The following is a 19,064-nucleotide window of genomic DNA, read 5'->3' as shown; positions in this document are numbered from 1 at the left end:
GATGTATCTGGGTCTTCTGGGAAAAAGATCTGAAGCTTAATTATTTCCTGGGTAAAATTCCATTGACTTCACAGGAAGGATTTGAACCTGAGGAAATATTTAAATTTTGTGGTAGTTCTGACACAGAAAATGTTTCATTGCCTTGGTTCATCTCAGCTAAGAATTAATAGCCTGCTCTGCCTGAGATGATGAAGTTTGGGAAATTCAATCATGTGGAATGTATCCAGAGTGCTTTCGGTTTGTTTGTTTGTTTTGTTTGATCTCAGAAATTGATAATCAAAATATAAGGTGTGTAATTTCACTGTGTATGATCCACTCTTTACCTGCAGGGAGAAACTCTTAAGAAAAATATTCAAAGCTAATCTTCGTTGTGTAGATCCAACATCTCATTCTTTAAAGGTAAATTGCTGCTCAGTGTCTTCATTGTCAATGGAGCAATTGAGTTACCTTGAGCACTGTGACTTGGCTGAGGAATTTAGCCAAAAATGTCTGGAATCTATTCTGAATTTTGTTGAGAAATGGCAGTACTTTGCTAAAAGCAGTGTTTAAGATGCTTACATTTTTCCTTTAGGTTTGTTCCTTGTTGAAACGCAAGTAGATTGCACTGGTTTTCATTCTAGGAAAAAGAAAAAAAAAAAAAAAAAAACAAGTAGTAAGCATCCAAGAGATCAGGTATGTTTAGGACTGAATGTGTTGAGCAAGGAGTTCATTTGAACTGGTTTTGCTTTTCAGACACTGCAAATGGACATAAACAAGCTGAATATCACGTTGCTTCGGATATTTCGCCAAGGAGTGGCTGCAGCGCTGGGACTGCTACCTCAGCAAGTTCACATCAACAGACTCATTGTAAGTAGCAAAAGGCCACGTACAATAACATTTACCTGGTGATTTAGAATTCTCTTATTTATTATCATGACATCATGGGGAACTTCAATAAAGACAGAAAGACACTTATTTTTCTGATGGATTTTTTTTTTTCCAGGAGTGCACTACAGAAAAACGGATCTCCATTACAAAATGATTTAAATTTTCTTTTGTAAAGAAACCATTCTCAGATACAGTCTAGAGAAAATGAAGTCAGATAAATCTCTTTTGTGTCTTACTCATAAGAAGTTTTCTTATCCCTTACTTTGCATTCCAGTGCTGTTCTACATCACATTCACCAAAAGTCACTTTTGTTTTACAGAGGTTGAATCTTGCCTAAAAGATACATGCTTCTGCTGTTTGAAGGCCTCCTCACAGTTTACCATCAGACTGTCCATTAGTAAATTAAATGTCCCCTCACAATATTAATATTCATTACTTACTACTTAGAAATAGCAGCCTATACTCACTTAATGCTAACACATCATTTTTGTAGAAGAAATTTCCTTCCTACAGTGAAGATGTTTTAAAAAACAATTTTCCCTGTATGTTTTTTTGTGGATGGTTGAGAGCTTACATTCTTAATGCTGTTGTACTTTTATTTATTTTTTGAGAGTGAAGCCATGAAGCAAACAAAGAAAAAACAGTGCCATGTGTGTGTTGCTAGCATTCAATTCATGTTGCACTGGAAAAAAAAAAGAATTATTCTACCTACAAGTCAACATTAGGGAAGAAAGCTGACAGGTTCAACATAAAAGTATTGCCTGCCTTGATAGCTTGATAGGATTGTATACATCAAAAAGGACTATAAAACTCCTTCAAATAATTTCTCTGGGATAAAGGATCACACAAGATGTATAGCAGAGAAGATGAACGGGAATGCAAAGCAGCTCTTTTCATGTTTGCCAGAATGACGCTCATTCCTGACAAGTGATGCTGATTCTCCTTTGTCCCTTGTATTAACTCAAATGAAAGATGTATTCAGAGAAAACCAAAACTACATAAGGAATGTTGCAGTTTGAGGTACATATTTCTACACACCTAATCCCTTAGTTGACTTCTTGCTCTGCTCTGTGGCTATTATCTAATCAAGCAATAGAAAAGTGCTATTCATTTTCCTGCTGGCTGATAGTTTTTTTGTTTTCTCTTCTCATTTGATCTAAGGGAAGAGGTAATAGTATTTTGAACCTGCACAGAGCTCGGAATATATTAAGTACTGTTAATTAATTAGTCTTCTCAACATCTGAAAAATGCTGCTATGAGTTACTGTCTTTTTTTGATGTAGGAAGAACACAATCTTTTGCCACATTTGCTTTTAAAATCACAGGCAGAAAGTCAAAAATTCGCAGCTTAGGAGGCACCATTCTCGCTTCCTATTCTTTTACCATGAGCCAGATCTTTGCATGCAGAGTGCTGGCAAGCAAGCTGGGCACATCAAAATTCATCTCAATCAGTTGAGTTTGAGCTGCTGATGTAGGTTTCCTCCAAAGGCAATGTGGAGAAGGGTGATTGAAGAAACACAGAGTGCCTGGTTATTTTAGGATGGATTCAGTCATTCACTGGGGAAGCAGACTCTCTGCACTGACTTTGGAAGTGATTTAAATGACTGAAGTGAGGTAAGCACTCAAGTTGGGTTCACACATCCTTTGTGGACATCAACACTAGTCTCAGACCATCACAACCAAGCAGAGGAACTCTCTGGCAATCTCTCCTTTTGATGCTCTGCTGCAGTCATTGACCCTGACATCTCTAACATAGCACCATTTGCACTGCCAGAACGACAACAACAAAATCAGGGTGCGCATTAATGGAGGGGGGAAGCTGGTATGTCTAGCTTACTTTTTAAGCATCCTTTCATTTCACTGTGTTCTCCTAGGAAGTTACACTGCAGTCTACTGAAAATACTTAGTAGTTTGTTATAGTGTGTATTCACAACACGTATACGTGGGATTAGAACGCAACACCAGAATGCTATGGCATTATATTAAGCATTCTTGTTTAAGGTCTAGCACCCAAAACAGAGCTGCCCTTCAGCAGGGATCAGAACCATCAGTTAAAATACTTCCTGGGTCTTTGCCCTTGTCCCCATCTATGGCTCCTTCCCTTGTTTCACTGACCTGTCTTGTTCAGTGGTTTTAAGGCCTTGTCAGCAGTAAATGAGACAAAGCACATTTGGTCATATATAGAATTTGCATTTTCCTGCACACTGTGATGGAATTTAAGGAGCCAGGGAATGTGTGTGCTTTCCTCACAGAGCTGGATGCAGTCTTTCTATTCCATGCTTTCATTTCTGGAGATATAGTTAAAATCTGAATGCAGAAGAGATTATCTAGTCTCAGACCCTTCCTATGGTTCTCTTTTTTAATATTTTTATTATACTAATTATTATTATCATTATTATTTTTTCTAGGGCAGAAAGAACTGTGTGGAACTGTTTGTGTCTCCCTTGAACAGAAAGCCAGGAATTTCTGATGCACTCCCATCTGAAGAAGTTCTGCGTTCACTTAATATCAACATTTTGCATCAGAGTTTATCACAGTTTGGAATAACAGAGGTCTCCCCTGAGGTTGGTTATCACCTTTCTAACCTGTAGTTTGTTACAGATTTGGTAGATCTTAGAGCCACAGTAGTTCTTAGGCTGACGGTTCTCATGAACAAGGCTGGGAACGTACCAACTAAGATGGCATTACTACTGTACAAGAATTACACAGCTAGTCCTGCTAAGTTACTTTAAAATTACTTCTTAAGTAAAAGAATGTGGCCAGCAGGTACAAGGAGGTGATCCTCCCCCTCTACTTTGCCCTGGTCAGGCTATGTTTGGACTACTGAGTCCAGAACTGGACACAGTGAAAAGCCACAGAAATTATTAAGGGCCTGGAACATCTCCCTTGTGAGGAAAGGCTGAGTAACCTGGGTCTGTTCAGCCTGAGGAAGACTGAGTGGGGAAATCTGATAAACATTTATAAGTATCTAAAGGGAGGTGGGAGACAAATGGATGAGGCCAGGCTCTTCTCAGTGGTGTTTGCAATAGGTCAAGGAGTAATGGCCTAAACCTTGAATATAGAAAGTTCCAGACTAACATGAAGAACTTCTATATGGTAAGGGTGATGGAGCACTGGAACAAATTGCCAAGAAATATTGTGGAGTCTCCTTCTATTCTATTCCTTCTAACCTATTGTAGGGTACCTGCTTTAGCAAGGGATTTGGGCTTGATGATCTCTTGAGGTCTCTTCTAAACCCTGCAATTCTGTAAGCTCATGTTTTTCTAGGTCTGAATCAATACTTGAGCCAGTGTTGAGCTAGTACTAGCTGTTATATTCACCTGTTTTTCTGCTGATTGGAAATGATTGTGTCATTTTAGGGGTTCTAAGCCTGTTTAAGAATCTTGAGGACATTTTCAGTATGAAAAAGGCAGCATAAAAGCAGTGTCAGTTCAGTGCAATTTTACATGACCTATAGCAACCTGACACTATGAAAATGAAGCAATTCACAGGTTTTAGGTGTTCTAAGGAAAAAAAAAAAAATTAAAAAATGAAGCCAAGCGATGCTGTCTGAAAGTCAAATGAGGCCTTTTTATTACCCACGTGCAACCTAGGCTAGGCTCGCTTTAGTTTATAATATCTTTTGCTACTGAGACATATAAGAGTGACGGTTGTGTACTTAAGTTACAAATAACACTTCAGGTAGATATGGGACAAGAACATCTATGAATAATAGATGAATGGAGAAATATCATCAAACTATGAAAAAATGCTGGGGAAAACAAAATAAAGCGCTGAAATCAAAATCCCATCTATGTTGAACAGTAGTCTGTGGTTCTCAGGTATTTGCCATTTATCTCTGAAACTAAGTGTAGAAAACCAGAGGTTATCTTATAGAAAAGGATGATTAGAATGAAAGTTCTATGAAAGTTCTGTTTCATTCTATAAATGAAGCAAACTCTACTTCCCTCTCTCTTTCTAATACTGCTGGAGAAACAAAAGGCTTTAATATTTCAGCTGCATGCAGATTGTACAGATAAAACCCTGCTCCTGCAAAAATCTTGCAGTTTTATGTTGTTGTTTACCCTATTATTCCTTTTCAATCTTGGTAATCTGTTTGCATGTGTAAGACTCAACAGAGAGCAGCAGCTGAAAAGCAACTAATCAACTACTCAGCTCAACCACTAACCATTTATTTATTTTTCACTCAGCTATCAGCCCTAACTAAATCATGAGTGAATGAATTGTAGTCATCCACCAACATTTCTGAATTCTTCCCAACCAGTATTACGTGTGCATTAGCAATGTATTTGTGCAGAAAGGAAGTATGACCCTCCTCTTTCTAGATGGTGGTTCGGAAGTTTTAGGACTGGAATTCTTCTCCAGTATTAGTTGTAGTAGTCCAGATACGCTCAGCAGGCAGCTCAGCCCATCTCTGAGGTACCTGTCTTGTCTTTGCTCAGTTGTCCCTTCCTAACAGAGCTTAGTGTGAACTAGACTCCTACTTGCAGTGAGCCAGTGGTGGCAGAAAGAAGAAACTTTACTAAGATGTGGTAGGAAAACTGGGGTGGAGAACTGAAGCACTTTCCTAAAGTGTCAGCCCATGTGATAACATGAACAGCAAAATTCTCAGTGGATGTAGGTGCCTGAAACTGTATTTCCATTTGTTCTGGTAGTCATTAGCAAATTCAAATTGACTGATGCATTAATCACTGATGGATTTCTTTTCAGTTACATCACTTTTCTCAAAATTTGCATAGTTTCTTATGCAGCTGTTAGAAGAGATTTCCTGTATGTTTTTGCTGTAGGAGCCACCGGAATCCTTTGCTGCCTGCTGTAGAATGGGAAAGTGTAGGCTGCCCAGGGAGGTTGTGGATGCCCCGTCCTTGGAGGTGTTCAAGACCAGGTTGGACGGGGCCCTGGGCAACCTGATCTAGTAAAGGTGTATGTTTGGTGGCCCTGCCAGGCAGGGGGGTTGGAACTACATGATCCTTGAGGTCCCTTCCAACCTGGGTCATTCTGCGATCCTGTGGAAACATGAAAGTTTAATTTAAGAGAGTCAGTGCCATTTCAGGGATCCAAGCCAATGTCACTTCTTTTCCAATGGCCTATTGTAGCTGCAGCATTTATTCTTTTATTATGGTATAAAGTTTGTATCTGAAGTGGAATTTAGGGCTGTATTCTGATCCGTGGTGTCAGAGGGCAGTGAGCACACTTCCTTAAAACAAGTTGCTGCTGAACTGGTGCTTCTCGATGGGACTAAATCCAAACACCTATGCAGTCTGTGTCATTACATTCTGAGAATCCCAATGCCTTAAAATTGTGTTGAGAGAATAGAAAGAAAATACTATTTAATTTCAGAGCTTAGTAGAATAGAACTTTGAAGTGGTTTTGGATGAAGGAATAACTGAAGTTAATGGTCTGTAAAGTAAGTTTTACTGTGTTGTCGGAGATCAACTAACTGCTAGCTGGGAGTTGTAGACTAAGGAGAAATCTCCATGAAAGAATGTATTCCAAAATTATGCAATCCCAAAATGTACAATTACGGCAGCCTTCCACAAGCTTCTATTGTTTGCTTTTGAAGTGTGTGATATTAACTGCTGCTTGAGAAGAAATCAAAGGAAGCAGTCATGCACTTTAAAGCATACAGAAGCCATAAGTCAGTGAGTTGACTGGCAAACAGAGGAGAGCCCTGCAGGCTGACAGCTTTTCCATGAAATCACACTTCATCGCACACACGTGTAAGGGCTGAATGCAGAAATGGAGAGAATCATCATGAAACTGAAAGGTGACCTTGGCAATAGCTTAGTACAGCACAGCTGGAGTGTTTGAGGAGGCTTCGTCATAGGGCATGGTAAGAGTTCAAAGAGGTCACTGGTGTTCCTGTGTAGTTTCTCTGTAGGGAAGTGATTTCTCAGCAGTCTTTCCTAAACCTTCCTTAGTTAACACAGTTAAAATAGCCGAAAAATTAAAGCAACCCAGTATGAACTTCGGTGAACCCTATATGATCTTAAATTTGATCTCCAGCTCTACAGAACCTTTCCTCTGGTGTCTGAACTGTGATGTGCCAGTCTTTCATTCCTGTTTCAGCCTAAGGAAGTAGTTGAGGTTAAATGACCCAAGTTAAGCATTCACCTTTTTTTCCAGAGAAGGATTAACTTTCTTGGCAGCTCCTGAAATCTTGACAGGATCTTTCAGTTCCTGATTTTGCAGTGATTGCTTCAGGCTGGTGTCTCTCTTGCTGGCTGCCCATTTCACTTGTTTGTAGAAATAACCTGCTAGGTATGGACTGTCTAGAATACAAAATGCTTTTTTCCCCACCTTATGTGTTGAGTTATGAACCAGGCTAATTCTGCCTAAATCATTCACCTGACTGTGGAGACTGCTTATGGAATGGAGTCAGACAGTAAGGATTATGGACATGATAGTGAACATGGTGTCCATCCTCCCTGTAGCCAGGCTTGATTTGGAACCAGATAGGGCCTATGCCACTGGTGCTCCCCTGTGCTCTTGTATTCCTTGTGCCTTTACCAGTTGTGCCTTTTGGTTGCTCAGCTTGAGCTTTTCTTCCTATCTTCTCTTTTGCTTTTCCCTCAGCACTTAGCTGTCCTGTGAGCTTGTTTCCTGGGTGTTAGCAATTTGCAGTGCGTGTGGCAACTGCTGTCCCTCTTATCAGATCTCTCAGGCCCAAGAGCAAAGTTCTGACTTAACATTTCAGAAAGCAATTTCTTATCATGGAAGTGAAATGACTCAGTTGCTGGAGGTCACTGCCTCTTCTGTCACTGGGGAGCAGCTGAAGGAAGGATTCTGCTCTCCTGAAGGCTGCTCAGTTAGACCAGGAGATTAGTGACACTAATGAATCTTGGTTAATTGAAATACTTTATCCATTACAGTTCTGTTTCTGTACCTCAGCAGGTAAAGGATTTCTGTGCTGATCCCCAGTGCTGTGACTTTCGAGAAAAACTCTCTACTGATGATGCTGAAAGCAGCCCAGTTCTGCTTATACATATGCATTTTTATTTTTAGCAAGCAATTCTCTGTGAATTTACCATGCTGTCCAATACTTCTCTTTGCACTTGCATCTTGTGACAGTGTGATCTCTGAATTTCCTGCATTAGCATTATCCTGCCAGTTTTTAAAATGAGCAGGCCACAAATCTGCACTGAAAGGAGAATGTGTACATTACAGTGGGGCGCAGCATTCAGCCCAGTATTTGTTTGCATTCCCTCTTCCCTAGGACACTCTCTCCTCCTTCTCAGCAAGCCTTACCAGATGAGTCCAGTTGCATCAGGGCAGAGCTGAATTTGGGGAACTCATGAACCCAAGGATCCTGCTTGATTTGTTGATGTCCAAAAGAGTGAACTGTCTATCCTAAGTCCTGAAGGGTCCCTTCAGTAGTGCAGGTCCAGCAAGCAGCCAGTCATCCCTGAACAAACTCTTCCCTATGTGGGAACAGGGCAACTCAGCCCCAGCATAGTGTCCCTGGGAGGAAGGAGGGCCAGCATGCCAAGAGAAGGAAGCTCATTAGTTAACAAAAACTATAATTAAAACCATTGGGGGATTTCAAGGCCAGGTTGAATGGGGCCATGGGCAGCCTAATCTGGTGGGTGGCAGCCCTGCCCACAGCAGGGGGTTTGAGCTTGATATTCTTTAAGGTCCCTTCCAATGCAAGCCATTCTGTGAATTTCAGTGAAGGGGAAACATGCAGACCTTGAACATGCCAAGTGGAAACAGGACTTAAGATATGTGTTCTTCCCTCAGTACTGTACTGAATGTGCAGTTAAAGAAGAGGAAAAAAATATGAATGGAGGTGAGGAGAGCAATGTCTTCTTATCTTCTGTCAAGGATCCAAGTAGCAGAAGGTTCCAGTTCCTGAAAGAGAGCATACTTTCCTGTAAATAACATATTGCAGTTGGGCTGAGAGCGTACATACCCTGTTTCTGCTACCAAATATATTTAGAAACATAGTGAAATTCTGAGTATTTAATAGCTCAGGCCACTACAGTAAAGCCACAAATACATGCTTGTGCAATTATTATTGTTTCATAATCTCCATGAGTTCCCCAGGAGTTCTTCAAATTTGAGTGTGCATAGAAGTGTAGGGTCAGCAGGAACCCAGAGATAATGAGATTACTGGAGGCGCATTCAGAATTACTGCTAGTAGAATTCTGAAAGTACTTTCAGCGTAATGGGAGTTTTGCTGTGCATGTAACATCCGTGCAGGTGTCTGTTGTAAAGGCAGCAGCAGCAGGGCGCCTGGGCTCCTGGGTGAGCAGCGAGTCACCTGCTGTCACTGTGTAAAGTGCAAACAGGTCAGAGGCTGGCGTGTGGGCGGTGGGGCAGGAGATAAGAGGTGGGAGAAAAGGGCATCATGAGTTGTTTCCTCAGCCCACGCTGAAGCTCTGCCCTTTCCCCTGGTCGGCCAGGTAGTTTCCAAGGAAGAGCACCAGCCTCGTTAGCTTAAACCTCAAAGCAAGGCTTTGCTGGTGTGGGAGCTGCAGTTACAGAGAAGATCTCAGATCACCTGACGTGGCACCAGGGCCACACACGGGCAGGGTGCTGGGCTGGGGCAGAGGCTCAGAGTAAGTGCCATCAGCTCAGGAACATGAGTTGCAGCTGCTGGAGATGGGGTTTGGTGCCTGACAGGAGCTATTTCATTTGCCTGTGCTACTGCGTAACTTTTTTTTTCTCTCTTCCTCTTTCTTTTTTATTTCTTAATAAAGAAAAATGTTTTGCAAGGCCAACGGGAAGCAGACAAAATCTGGAGCAAAGAAGGATTTTACGCGGTTGTCATATTTCTCAGCATCTTTGTTATTCTAGTAACGTGTTTAATGGTAAGTTTTGCTTTCTTACCTTTTCTTTCTTTTTTTTTTAATTATTATTATTTTTTGCTGTTCCTTGCTTCATACTTTTCTCAGCGTGGAGGACAGAGTCACATTCTTTATATGAGACGTGTTTCCTCAGAGCTGTTAAACTAAGCTGTCATCGTGCTGTGAAGCCAAAGTCTGAAGAAATACATTTCTTGAAGTGTTTTTAGTCCAGCTGAAGAATGTACCTAGGAGGAAGCTGAAGAAGTAAATCATGCTCTCTAAGCCTGCAGGGTGACTCTGGAGTGATTTAAATGATGACTCCTCAGCCTTCTTACTAAGGTCCCAGATCACTGAAGCTGTGTTAGCCTACTGTTCCAGTTAATAGATTATGGAAAAAAATAATACTATGATCATATACTGTTAGCAGTGTTCAGCTATTAGGAAGAGAGAAAGCGTGAGTCTGTGTTCATATATTGAATATAAATATTCTAAACTGAAGTAACAGATAAATACATAAAGTAGTGATAGTGCTCTTGAACAACAGAGACATTTCACTGTGAGTTTGGTGGCCATGTTTCTGGTTGTTGGAAGTATTTACAGTGCTAAATGTGAGGTATGAGAAGGTCATGCACACTAGGAACAAGGCTTGACCGCCATCCACTTTCCCATGACATTCTGCGTTTCTCCTATGTTACATTTCACATAGTGTATGTCTCCCATGGTGCATAAACATATGGTTTACTGAATCCCGTGGAAATTCTCAGCATTCATGAATTCATAGTACCTTGGAGTCTTAATTATTTTGTTTGCAGGCATGTTCAATGTTTAATTTAATCTAGGCAGATTTCCCACTTATAACCTTAGAAGGAACATTTTATCTGAAGGTTTAAATGTTCAAATTTATAACAAAATATTATTCAAACTTACAAAGTCTCCTGCAAAAATTGTTCTTTTTCATAATTTCTACTTCCTAGTCATCTTCATTTCTCTATGCCATCTCACTCCAAGATAGCAAGGTAACTCTAGAAGTACTTACTTTTACTCCAGATTTTTACTTTGGAGAAACAGAATGCAAGATGGTTTTTTGGTAGAAGGATCCCAAAGCAGAAAGCTTAGGTATGTGTGCTGGTGACTTGTAAGCATCCTTTAATGCATGGAGTAGGAAGGAATGCATTAGATATGGAGACCAACACCCAGCTCCTGCTGCCTTCACCAGTAGGAACAACCAGGGCTTGGCTTGCTTCTGCCAGGAACATTGTGTATCATTTATAAACCGTGCTTAGTAAAGCATTAAGTAGGAATAACAACTTCACTGCTCCTGTGTGTGAAATAGGACTCTATTTTTTTATTCACATAGAGGAATAACTGAGCTATCACTAAACAGTGCAATGTTTGGCAGTGAATTAAATTGTTTGCTATTGCTTTTTCTTACTAATTTTGCTTATTTTGATAAACCAATGTGTTTGCATGTATTTATATATGAGGTTATATTAATATATATGTAACTGTTTTGAATGGTCTGGAAGTATCATTTACAATTTATGAAATACTTTATTGTTATAAAGTGGTTTTCTAAATGATGTGGTTCTTTGCACTTCAAAAAAAATCAGAAAGTAGGATTATTTTTTTCATTTAAAATATTGAAAGATATGAATTTTGTCTTGTCAACAAATGCTGGAGTCTAAGTTTTTATTACTGGCTCCAGTGTCTTATAAATTATGAACGGTTATTTGATGCTCTGGGGAGATTATTACTTAAATTAGGAGTATTTTTCAACTTCATGATTGTATTTTGGAATTCCTTCAAAAAGAATACTGAATTACAAAAAGACCAACGTTTCAATATCCATTTTTTCATTTGTTTTTAAGGTCACAAGTTTCAGGATTCACAAACTGGTTTCAGGCCTTTTGGAAGCATTTAAAATACGGGATATCTGCATCTGACTAATATCAACCCACCAACTCCAGCATTTTTATTTATTTATTTTTACTAGTTTAAAGATACGTAGTTTAATCGTACCACAGTAGAGTCTAAGCTGACTCAAAAATAGCATTTTTGTATGTAAACTATTTCTGGACTGCCTGAATTCTTTTATTCTGTTTCAGTAAAACCTTTTATAGTGCATTCAAATCAAGGTATTCAAATACCTTGCAGTAATAATACATTATAATTATACAATATGACTAACACTTCATTTTATCCTTTCCCTAGAGCTGAAGGGGAATTTTTTTGGTTGGCTTTCTTCTCGCATACATACGCACATCAGCCTGGCTCATGCAGAGATGTGCACATAGCCACATGTGCATGTTGATAAGTACTTGTTAGAGAACACTTTTAATTAGAGTGAACTATCTTAATTTCCTTGGTTTTGGTGAGGTTTTGCTATTCAGTTCTGGGCACCCTAAATATCTCTAGGCAGATGAGTTTTTGTATTGGTGTTCCACATAACAGTTGCCAAGGACTTCATCCCACCGACCTACTTCTCTCCTTGTGATTTCCCATTTCTCTCTGAAGATGGAAAATGGAGTTTCACTGGCAGTTTGAGTGGGTATCTTGGAGGTACTGGCCAAGCTATCACATCAGCTTTCCTTTGTAGAACACTGAACAGAAATGAAGAGTTATTATCACGGTGTCAGCACCCCATCATTCTTCCACATAAGCTGAGTCAGAAGACACACACACAAAGAAAAGGAGCTAATTCCCATCGAAGCTGGCTTTGAACCCTAGATCTAATACATGAAAAAGGAAAAGTTGACCTTCTGTGCATGTCCTGGAAAACAGTACTTCATGTTGTTCTATTGCTCTGTGCTTCTTTATCATCTATATAATGAGTCTTCTGAAGTATCAATACAACATCTGTTCTCCCAGTTAAAGCCTTCATATCTGTTTCCACCCATACTGACAGGAATGATTGTAGTAACTTGAAATAATGCAGCTAAGTTTACTTTTCAGAGTGTGGTAACTGGATTGATCTCTGCCTTTTTGGCCATTGTCATTTTTTTCTTACTTTTATCTGGTATTCGTTTAAAAAGTAATTGGTTCACACCACTGAGGATCACATGTAGTTACTCAGCTTTTTAAACTATGTTTAAGCACATCAGATACAAGAAGGTATGGTTAACATTGTCATGACAGTGAATGTCTTATCTTTATGTTTGTGGTTTCCAGAAACAAATGAGGCCAAAGTGATCACTGGGGTGAAGGGTTAAAATATTTCAAATCCCCATTTTATCTTTCCTGATACTTTTGTCCTTGCTTCCTAGCAGGACTGTTTTTCTGCAAAATTGTTGCCAAGAGAGTTTATCTGTGCAATTTAATTCTAAACTCTTCAGAATCAACAGATGGTTTATGCAGCTAAACCTTGTTTAGCGGGTGTATTGCTAATGACATTAGGTCAGTTCCCAGCTAAACCTCTAATGCTAATCCTTGAAAAAACAAACTCGTCAGATATATCCAGTCTTCCTTTGGAATGATAGATCTCCATGCAGTGCTAGCAGGGAAACAGGCATCGAAAAATGCAGCAGAAAAATTGATTTGGTTGAGGCTCAGTTTTTATGGCTTTGCAAGCAGAGTAGAAAGTATACGAGTATGTGCAAGCACTTTCAAAGAGCTGTGTGAGCACCTTTCACCCATTACCACACACAATACTTGTAGCAGTGTGACTGTCACAGAAGATGCACTGGTAATTGTCTGAAGTTTCATGGCTCTTAGGAGCATTTTGAAAGTGGAACAAACATAGCTCAGATCATATTTTTGATGTTCCCTTCAAGAGATGAGGCCTGTTACACCAGTGTAACACAGGCTCCTTTGGAGTAACAGAACTGAGCCCTTGCTATCTGCCAGCCCTTGCCAAGCCTTTGTTTGAGAACATCAGCAAGGAGCTCAATGGAAGATCAGTACAACTTTCTGAAAAACTGTTCTGCATGTATACACTGAGATATATCAGTGGATTGGTAATTGTAAAACACATTTCTGGATGGTCACTGATCCCTAAATAGCTTCATAAACTATGTGTCTGTTCAGATTTATTATAGAATAGGTAATGTTTCCATGAGGATTTTGAGGAACATCCCTAGGATATTGAGGAGGATTTTAGGGCAGTAGAACCCTACCCTGGTGGTAGTGGTAAGTGGGCTGGTAAATTTACTCTGCTCAACTTTAAGCATCTATTTTATTCTGCACCGTTGTCCCTCTTGTGATAAAATCCTTATACATTTTTCTACAGTTACTCTATTAACTATGTTTCCTTCTTCAAACAGGTTTTTGTGACTATTTTTCATTTGGTGTTATTTGTCCCTGTAATAATTTAACTGCTGTTGTTAGAAATAATTACTGGCTCACAACAAGAACTGTTAAAATCTCTGCCGCCCACGTGTATGCTCTGTGGTTTATGTAATGAAAATATTTATCCTGCTGTGAGAAATTCCATGCAGCATAAGTTGTGGCTTACTTTCTAGGAATTAAAGCTACATTTAGCAGTCTTACTGTATTTGTGGTTCCTTCCTTACCTTATTTACCAGCAAATCAGGATTGGACTTTCCTCTCTGTTCCAATAGGTTCTGTATAGATTAAAGGAGAAAATCCAGTTGTCACTGAGACAAGAGAAGGAAAAGAAGCAAGAGATCCACCTCTCACCACTTCCCCTGCAGACATCTCGATCTGAATATAAGACCACCAACAGCATGGTCCAGCCTGAACAGGCTCCAAAGGTTGTCAACGTGGTAGTGGACCCTCAAGGCCAATGTGTTCCTGAGCTCAAACCTCCCCCGTGTGCCAGTCCATCTCCTTTCAGAATGAAATCTGTGGGGCTTCAGGAAAGGTAGGATGGTGCCCAGCACATTTAGAATTTATTCTGTTTTGTCATACTATTTCTGTTGTTTGATTTTAAGAAGAAGTTTTTCATTCAGAGGGTGGTGATGCACTGCAACAGGTTGCCCAGAGAAGTTGTGGATGCCCCATCCCTGGAGGCATTCAAGGCCAGCCTGGATGTGGCTCTGGGCAGCCTGATCTAGCAGTTGGCGACCTTGCACATGGCGGAGGGGCTGAAACTTGATGGTCATTGTGGTCCTTTTCAACCCAGGCCATTCTATGATTCTACGATTGCCTATGTCTCCTCTGACTGTGGACTGGAGGAGTCATCTTGCAGACATCTTAGATGTGAGATTTTGGTGTGTTAGTGTCTATCTTATGGTATTCCCTCATTTCCTATTCACACGTGCAATGAACCAGAAGTTTGAGCTGGGATTAACTGTAGTACTATAACTCCTTTTGTTATTTTGTTTCTTCCCTTTCCAACAATTGCCTCAAATCACTGTTTTCTTTTTCCCTTTACTTTGCCTGTTTTGATCTTGGAGATCCTGGCAGAGGGCGGAGCAGATGCTTGTCTTTTGTCAGCAAAGGGCATTCACATTGTTAGGGAACTCCTAATATGTGGGAAACTTTGGAAGGAGAAATACTGCAACTAAATATGTTTACCGGTCTTGTAAAGTGTTTCTACTATCACTTTAACATCAGTTTTCTCTCATGATAGGGATACAGCCTAAGGTCTTCAGGCATTACGAAAAAGGAGAAGTGATTAGTAATGAAAGCAACCCTTGTGATGAGCTCCTTAAAAATCCTCGTGCACCAGACATTGCACACAAAACTCATTCTACCTTTTAAATATTGGGCCAGTTTTCTTTTTATAAAAGTAGTTATTCTTCCAACAGGAGAATGCACACTGACATCTGTCTCTCCTCTGTTAGAAACCTATATAATTCCTTGCCTCATGGCTGCAGGCCACTTTCATAAGGCATCCGTGCTCTGAATAACTAATGTAGCATACAGCCATGCAACTGAACTCTTCTGCCCCGGCACAGGAGATAAATGAAAGGACACTACACAAATGTGGTGGGAAGATCTGAATGGAAAGGCAGACCAAGGGGAGCATTCCCTTTGAGGACTCTCGGAGCTGAGCCATAATTCTGATTCACTTGGAACAGTGGGATTTCAGTGACAGATTTTATCAATGGCTGTATGAACCATGCTGAGTTTACACAAGTAAAAGATGCTGAAAGGCAAATCTGTCATAAAAACTGTAGTCATATCGCAAAATAAGGAATGGGGGAAGCAAGCGAATCAGTTTTGATACTTGCTCTCGTTCCAACTCTCATTTATATGTAGGATTCCAGATCCTAGTTATAAAGCACATAGTGTGGGATGTGAGAGAGAAAACTACAGGAAGTAGGTTATATTATTGTCCTCTGAAATAAGCAGCGGGATCTGGTTCTCAGTCAGATTCACAGCCCATCACCGAGATTCTGTCCTGAGGTTGCCAGGGTCCAGACACGGGGCCGGGCTGCGAGCGGCTGTAGAGAGGCGCTGGGCTTTGCCGGGGGAAGAGCGACATCTAGAGCGGGAGGGAGGATGCTGTGCTGTGCTGTGCTGTGCTGCGCTGTGCTGCGCTGTGCTGTGCTGTGCTGTGCTGTGCCGAGCCGAGCCGAGCCGAGCCGTGCCGTGCCGTGCCGTGCCACCTGCGTATAGCTTTGCGTTCCCTGCAGAGCTGCGCGCTGCGGGTCCCCAGGGGGTCCATACACCCACAGAACAGAATATCCCGAATTGAAAGGGACCCACAAAGGTCACTGAGTCCAACTCAAACCCAGCCCTATGTCTGAGAACAGTATTCAGACACTCCTTGAACTCTGGCAGCCTGGGGCTGTGCCATCCCCTTGGGCACTGTCACTGTCACCATTGGAACTGAATGGTCTTTAAGGTTCCTTCCAACCTAATGCATTCTGTGATTCTATGGTTCTGTCCCTTTCTGAGGGACTGCTCTACGGCCTCTCATCCCCCAGTCTGTACTTATATCCAGGTTGCCCCCTCCCAGGTTCAGAAACTGGAAACCAGTATATTCTGAATAGCTGGTGATGGATTGGCAAGCATTTTTTAGTCCAGCTTTGGCTGTAGATCTGACTGCATATGTGTGTGTGTCTATGTGTATGTATATATATACATATTTTTCTTTTTCCAGCAGAGTAAGGCTTGACCAATGTCAATTATGACATCCCACAAACCTAACAGATAGTGCTGAATCTTGGCTTGAGCCTTGATTATGAGAGATCTTTACATGGTGCTGCTTCTCCCTACAAAGCAGAGCAGTACTGTAAAAACCCATGGTGCAGGCTGGAAACAGTGAGATGTCCCTTATCATCCAGAAGATGCCCATGAGTTGACAGTTCTCCAGTTCAAACAAATACTCTATAGACGTACAATAAGAATAGCTACTTGTATGTATAATGAAAGGTAGGTTAAAATAGTGTGTCTTGCAAAGCTAATTTACCTCTGCTTCCTTACTATATAAGAAAGACACATATTCTGACAGAAAAGAAAAGCAGAACAGTTTTAAATAACTTAAAATACCAACAGTGTGCTGAGATAGCCCATACTAGTCCATGGAACAGGCAGAAAGATAATATTTGAATCAGGAATGTATTATCAACAGGTACTCATGTCCGTGCACAGAAGAAATAAGAACAGTGGTTGTTCTCTACCTTCCCTTGGGATCCTTCCTCAGAAACATCTTCTGTTTGACACCTGTGCAGAGAATTTGTGGACTGTAAGGACTTGGATTTAAATTCCTATGTTAATACTGATAGTTGTTCTCATACGAAGGCTGCTCCAAAAGTATTGCCTCCTATTTTATTACATTGGTCCGTAACAGATGGATTTTGGTGGTATAGCAGTAGAGGCTGAAACTTCCCACCAATACTGTGTTACATTTTGTTGCTGTGTGACAGATGGCAGCAGAGGGGCAGTCTGAGAGAATGGTATCTGACATGGGAGTGCGTGTGATGCAAAGGTGTGAAACTGAATTCCTCCATGTGGAAAAAATCACAGCAATTGACATTCTTTGACATTTGCTGAATGTTTGTGGAGACCAAAGAATGGATATAAGCACAATGAAAGTTGGGCTGCATGGGCAACGTTTTCCTAGCAATGAAGCTGTCGTAGCAGCTATGAAACTTTGGCTCACCTCTTCTGGTGCAGGTTTTGACAAGTATGGCATGCAGGTTCTTATTGATTTCTGGCAACAAAATGCATGGCTGTTGGTGCTGGCTATATTGGAAAATAGGGGCTTTATTGTAGCCGGAAACTTGCTCTATCAAATTGTGTTATTGTGCTCTTTGTATCTGCTGTAGTTTTCATGGAAATATGAGGCATTACTTTCAGAGTGACCTTTGTAGTTATTCTGCACAGCTACAAAAGCTGAACTATTGTTCAGGTCACATCATATACAATTTTTGCTCCCTACCAGTTGCCATCCAGCTGATAAATACCATGGATGTCAAGTACTAACTGTGATATTTATTCTCCTGATGTTAGAAAAGCAGTATCTGTTAAAATGATTAGTTATATTAATGCCACTGCATGCAAAACAGTCACCCTCAATCAACTTAGTAAGATGTGTAGGAAACAGGGTAAAAAACCTGATGTACTCTTCATTTCATTTACATAGGCATCTGCATCTCAGGGTATCACTGTTCAACCAAATCTCTAATAGATTAGAGGAAATTCCAACAATTCTCTCTGTTTCTGTTCTGATATTTAAATCACAGAGCTCTGTTGGTGCTGCAAATATAATTACGGCATTGCCGATCTGCTATCTTTGTATAAAACCGGCTATTGTGAATAATCATTTAAAGCAATACACAGACGGTAGCACCTTGCAGTCTGAGGACTGTAAACATGCCAGATTCTGTATTTTATGACACAGGCATGGGAACTTAATATATTTACAGGAAGGGGCCTTGAATTTCCTGGCTGAAATATACTAAGTTTGCATAGATTTGGAGGATAAATTTACCCTATTGTGTGGAGCTGAATATGCTTTCTGCGTTCTTAATTTAAATCCTAGGATTGTTTTCAGGAAAATGTCAGTGCAATTGTTCAAAGCTCAGCTATCTGCCAACACAAAAGTAAAAGCTGGAGAATGATTTTACACTGATCTCCTATTAAAAGGAATTTGGAAAGCACCAAGGACCAGTAAAGGGAGTTTGAGGTGGGAGGTAGAATGCTTGTACTCCAGCCCTTTGCCTCTGCCGCCAGTTCACCAGAGTGCTTTGGACACACTGCACAGACCTCCTGTGCTGGGTACAGGCTGTCGGGCCCACATGTGCATCGGGAAGGGTGCAGCAAGAAGATGCCCTGAATCTGAAGAGCAGTGAGGAAACTATGTGCTGTTGTCGGTGCATGATATTTCTAGAGAGTAAAGAGAACATTACAGAAGGACCTAAGAAAAAAGCATTTCTCTAAGAATTCGGCAGACCTCTTTAACTACATGCTATCCAGCTGTGTAAGATGGTCTAACAAATTCATACATCCAGAAGCATTTATCAGCACTGAGGCCAGTCGAAGAGGTTAGTCAGTGTCC

At 40.6% G+C, this 19,064-nt stretch overlaps 1 protein-coding gene across 3 annotated transcripts in view; it reads left to right on the top strand.

Annotated features, from left to right (window-relative positions):
- PTPRR (protein tyrosine phosphatase receptor type R) overlaps positions 1-19,064 on the top strand; it is a 139,004-nt gene that overhangs the window by 71,450 nt on the left and 48,490 nt on the right. For 2 of the 3 annotated variants that reach the window (XM_015855940.2, XM_032443543.1), the window contains 4 exons: positions 733-846; positions 3,275-3,430; positions 9,569-9,679; positions 14,212-14,474. In XM_015855940.2, coding sequence (XP_015711426.1) covers positions 733-846; positions 3,275-3,430; positions 9,569-9,679; positions 14,212-14,474 — 644 coding nt within the window. Of the gene's footprint in view, positions 1-732; positions 847-3,274; positions 3,431-9,314; positions 9,428-9,568; positions 9,680-14,211; positions 14,475-19,064 lie in introns of those variants that run through there. The other variant, XM_015855949.2, reaches the window with a different exon arrangement.

The sequence above is a fragment of the Coturnix japonica genome, chromosome 1 (genome assembly GCF_001577835.2).
Source record: "Coturnix japonica isolate 7356 chromosome 1, Coturnix japonica 2.1, whole genome shotgun sequence".
Taxonomy (NCBI): domain Eukaryota; kingdom Metazoa; phylum Chordata; class Aves; order Galliformes; family Phasianidae; genus Coturnix; species Coturnix japonica.
This window is presented reverse-complemented; position numbering and strand designations above follow the sequence as displayed.